Raw genomic sequence first — 3,894 nt, 5'->3', positions numbered from 1 at the left:
ACCAATATATCCTCCAACTTGTACGAGTGCCCCTCACTAAATCCTTACCAGTACTATATTTAAATAAGAGAAATCACAAAATTATTAGAAGAACATTTTTAATTTCCCTGCTTAGAATTAGTGGTTCAACTGAACATCTTTCAAGTAATAATGGACATCTACATATTTTTTCTGAGTTGTTTGATCATATTACTTCCCCTTTGTTCTCATCATCTTTTCTTACTGATTTGCATGAGTTCCCCCCCTTCCTTTATATACTTGCTTACTTTTTTGAGATAAGAGTCTCATACCTGTTACCCTCGGTGGAGTGCCATAAAGGCATCATAGCACACAGCAACTTCAAACTCCTGGTTTCAAGCAATCCAGGAGTTTGCCTCAGCATTCCAAGTAGTGGGGATTATAGGTGCCCACCATAATGTCTGGCCAGTTTTCTTTTCCCTTTCCCCCTACCTGGCTAATTTTTCTATTTTTAGTAGAGATAGGGTCTTGCTCTTGCTTGGGTTAGTCTCGAACTCATAAGCTCAAGCAATCCACCTGCCTCAATAGCCCAGAGTGCTAACATTACAGGAGTAAGCCATCGTGCCTGGCCTTCTCTCTTTCGAAGTAAAATCAGCTTAAATTATCTGGTAAAGTTCTTTAAACAGTCAAGGTAAAATCAAATTTCCCTATCAATTTTCTCAAGTACATCTGTTTAGTTTTACTAATGTCCTCTCTTCCTGTTTCTCCTTTACAGTAATAAAAATAATAACTCACTTCACTCCAAATAAAAATGTAAAAATGAAAAAAAAAAAGCAATGAAGGTTAAAAAAATGGAAACAACATTTGGAATCAATCATTTATCACAAAATGAACCATTTCCATTTTTAAGCATACAATCACTTTTCTTCATACTTAACTCAAAATGAGTATACAGAATTTTATTCGAATTTTACAAATATCATTTACAGTTAGCCTGAGATAAAGCATGAGAAAGTTCAACCTGAAGTTAAGACTTCATTGCCCAGGTAAGCATCTGAAAATAAAGCTGAATGCGAACATACATTATCAAATACAATTAAAGCATTCCAATAAAGTTTGAAAATGCATCGTGATGTCAATTGAAATTTAACTTACTCTGGTCCACATGATCTTCAGAGCCTAAAAGAATCTATATTTTAATAATGATAAAAAAATCCGCAGATGACAAATTTATGAAGGTGTGTCCAGATGCAGAAGCTTAGTTCAACATTACTATAGCAGCTGCTTTAGGTGACCATTAAAAAAACAACACCCCAATCTTTACCATTCAATGAGTACTTGAAAACATGCGGCAGCATTGTACAGTATTACGTTTACAAATATCAGTACCTATAATAAAATATAAAACACAGAATATCCCTTTTTTAAATATTAAGTCTCTGAATGCTTCATTCATCCTTTGGTTTCAAACCCATACAATGCACTTATTACATTGTACATTTAGCATTGAGACAGAATACTGTACATCTGTTGGGGAAGGTAGGGTGCTGTGGGAATACCAAAGCACTACATTATAGAAAGTAACTGTTGAAGCAAAAATACTTTCTGAATATATACTATACATTATGTAAACAAACATTCAGAATAAGAATCAAAACAGGCCAAAATATTGTTTTCTAGGAAACCAGAATCTCCCTTTAATTCACACACATTGAAGATGTTTTTTGTTAAGAAAAAAAATGGAGACCGTTCCTGTATTTGCTTATGTGCTTAGATACCGTAGAAGTGAGTAATTATTACATTCATTTGCTAACGGTTTGTCCTCTGCTCAGCTGGCTGGCTGTTGCAAACATGGATTATAGAGAAATACTAGTTACGTAATATATAATTAATTCATCTTTATCAATTGTTAGTAATACAAATAAAGTGAAGCTGTGAATTTCAAAATTTGTGCAGGGGAAACTAGTTGATAATTTGTTTCCAATAAGGCTAGTAGCAAAATAATTACTACAAAGTCAGTCCAAGCTAGTAGTGAACCCCTGATTGGCAGGCTGATTTAAGTTTATAGTTAGGTAATTCTAATTCTTATATTACTGTGCAAATCTAGAATTTCCTATGTAAAAGAGAATGCTGGCAGCCTCAAAGCCCTGTAATAAAAGTATGAAATACTGATTAGGATTTGAAATGCACAGATAGTATATGAAGAAATGTGAATGCCTTAATGATGGCATTAGAGCAGTAGCCTCAGAATTCCTTCAGTGAATCAAAAACTAAACCAATTCATTATTCAATGATCATGTGAATCAAAAGCCTAAATTTGAAGCAAGTGATAAAGACATAAAACCAAATATGTACTTTCTATGATCATATGCAAAGAATTTCCAGCTTTATGTCAACATTCTGTACCAGTGCCAGTTCCCTCTAAAAGAAAAAAGCTTAGTCATGACTGTCCATCCCTTTTCAAAGCTTCCAGTCTTTGAAGGAGTGCGTTTCCAAATGCTTCCCGGTAGGCAGGGCTCAGTGTATCCAACAAGGAGTAGACTGTTTCATGGTAGGGAGTCTGTAAATGATCATCCACTTGGTCAAAAGCATAACCTACTACCTACAAGAGATAGAACAGTAAATTAGTACAGAACATATATCAAGTCCTTACATAGGTAATTACCTAATCACACATTTTCTCAATGTAAGTCAGAATATGCACATTCTCATTAAGTCCTTTAATATTTAAGCAACTTATAAGGTATAACATATAACATAGAAAACACCACCAGTCAAATGCTCTCTAGAGAATTCATTTTTGAAATGTAAAAGGTTTGATTTACCTCTTGATCCTAAAAGAAATATAGAGAATTTTAAAAGATACATAAAAACAGTGTTTCATATTTATATTTCAAAATATGCTTCAGGCTCAGCGCCTGTAGCTCAGTGGTTAGGGTGCCAGCCACATACACTGGAGTTGGCGGGTTCGAACCCAGCCTGGACCTGCCAAACAACAATGACAACTACAACTAAAAAATAGTCAGGTGTTGTGGCGGGCACCTGTAGTCCCAGCTACCTGGGAGACCGAGGGAAGAGAATTGATTAAGTCCAAAAGCTTGAGGTTGCTGTGAGCTGTGAGGCCAGGGCACTCTACCGAGGATGACATAGTAAAATTCTGTCTCAAATAAAAAAAGAAAAAAGAAAAAAGAACAACATAAATAAAAAATGCTTCTATTATTTTTTATTATTTATCCTATTTAATTGCACATATATTGACAGTCTACTATATTAAGGTACTATAACAGATAATATTAATTCATATTTTATCAGTATCTAGTCTGTATTCCTTTGTTCCTAGAAATTTAGTTTTAATAGTTTACTAGTTTTAATACTTGCTTAATTATTAAAAATTATTTTAGTAATTATTAATAGTTTTAATAACTATAGCTTTATAATTAGTAATCTGAAAGACCACTTTCACCTAATACCTTCTTATCTAATAAGGAACAAATGCTCAACTCTGAGATAACAAAGTGAATGGTACTCTGCAAGTTGTTTTTCCCCAGTAAACATAGCTAAAACTCTCATGTCTGACAAAATTATAAGATATCATGGGTCAGCAGCACAGTACAGGGCAAAATTAATTTGGTTTTTGCTAACTAGACTAAACCTTGTAAATTCCTAATATAAATCCTAAATTTTTGTGATATTTAAGCCAGTCATTATTTCTAACAAGTTTATGTTAGAAATAAAAGCTCAGTGGCTAGGGCGCCAGTCACATACACTAGAGCTGGTGGGTTGGAACCCAGTCCAGGCCTGCCAAACAACAATGACACCTACAACCAAAAAATAGCTGGGCTTGTGGCAGGCGCCTGTAGTCCCAGCTACTTGGGAGGCTGAGGCAAGAGAATGGCTTAAGCCTGTGAGTATGAGGTTGCTGTAAGCTGTGACACC

At 34.6% G+C, this 3,894-nt stretch overlaps 1 protein-coding gene across 1 annotated transcript in view; it reads right to left on the bottom strand.

Moving 5' to 3' along the window:
* Positions 1-821: 821 nt before the first annotated feature.
* Positions 822-3,894, bottom strand: part of GSKIP (GSK3B interacting protein) — a 20,795-nt gene continuing 17,722 nt past the window's right edge. Inside the window, exon 3 of the mRNA XM_012803521.2 lies at positions 822-2,560. Coding sequence (XP_012658975.2) covers positions 2,399-2,560 — 162 coding nt within the window. The 3' untranslated portion in view covers positions 822-2,398. The remainder of the gene's footprint in view (positions 2,561-3,894) is intronic.

This window comes from Otolemur garnettii, unplaced genomic scaffold (genome assembly GCF_000181295.1).
Source record: "Otolemur garnettii isolate 467f Iridium unplaced genomic scaffold, OtoGar3 scaffold00020, whole genome shotgun sequence".
NCBI lineage: Eukaryota > Metazoa > Chordata > Mammalia > Primates > Galagidae > Otolemur > Otolemur garnettii.
Note: the sequence above shows the minus strand (reverse complement) of the source record. Positions and strands in the feature narration are given on the sequence as shown.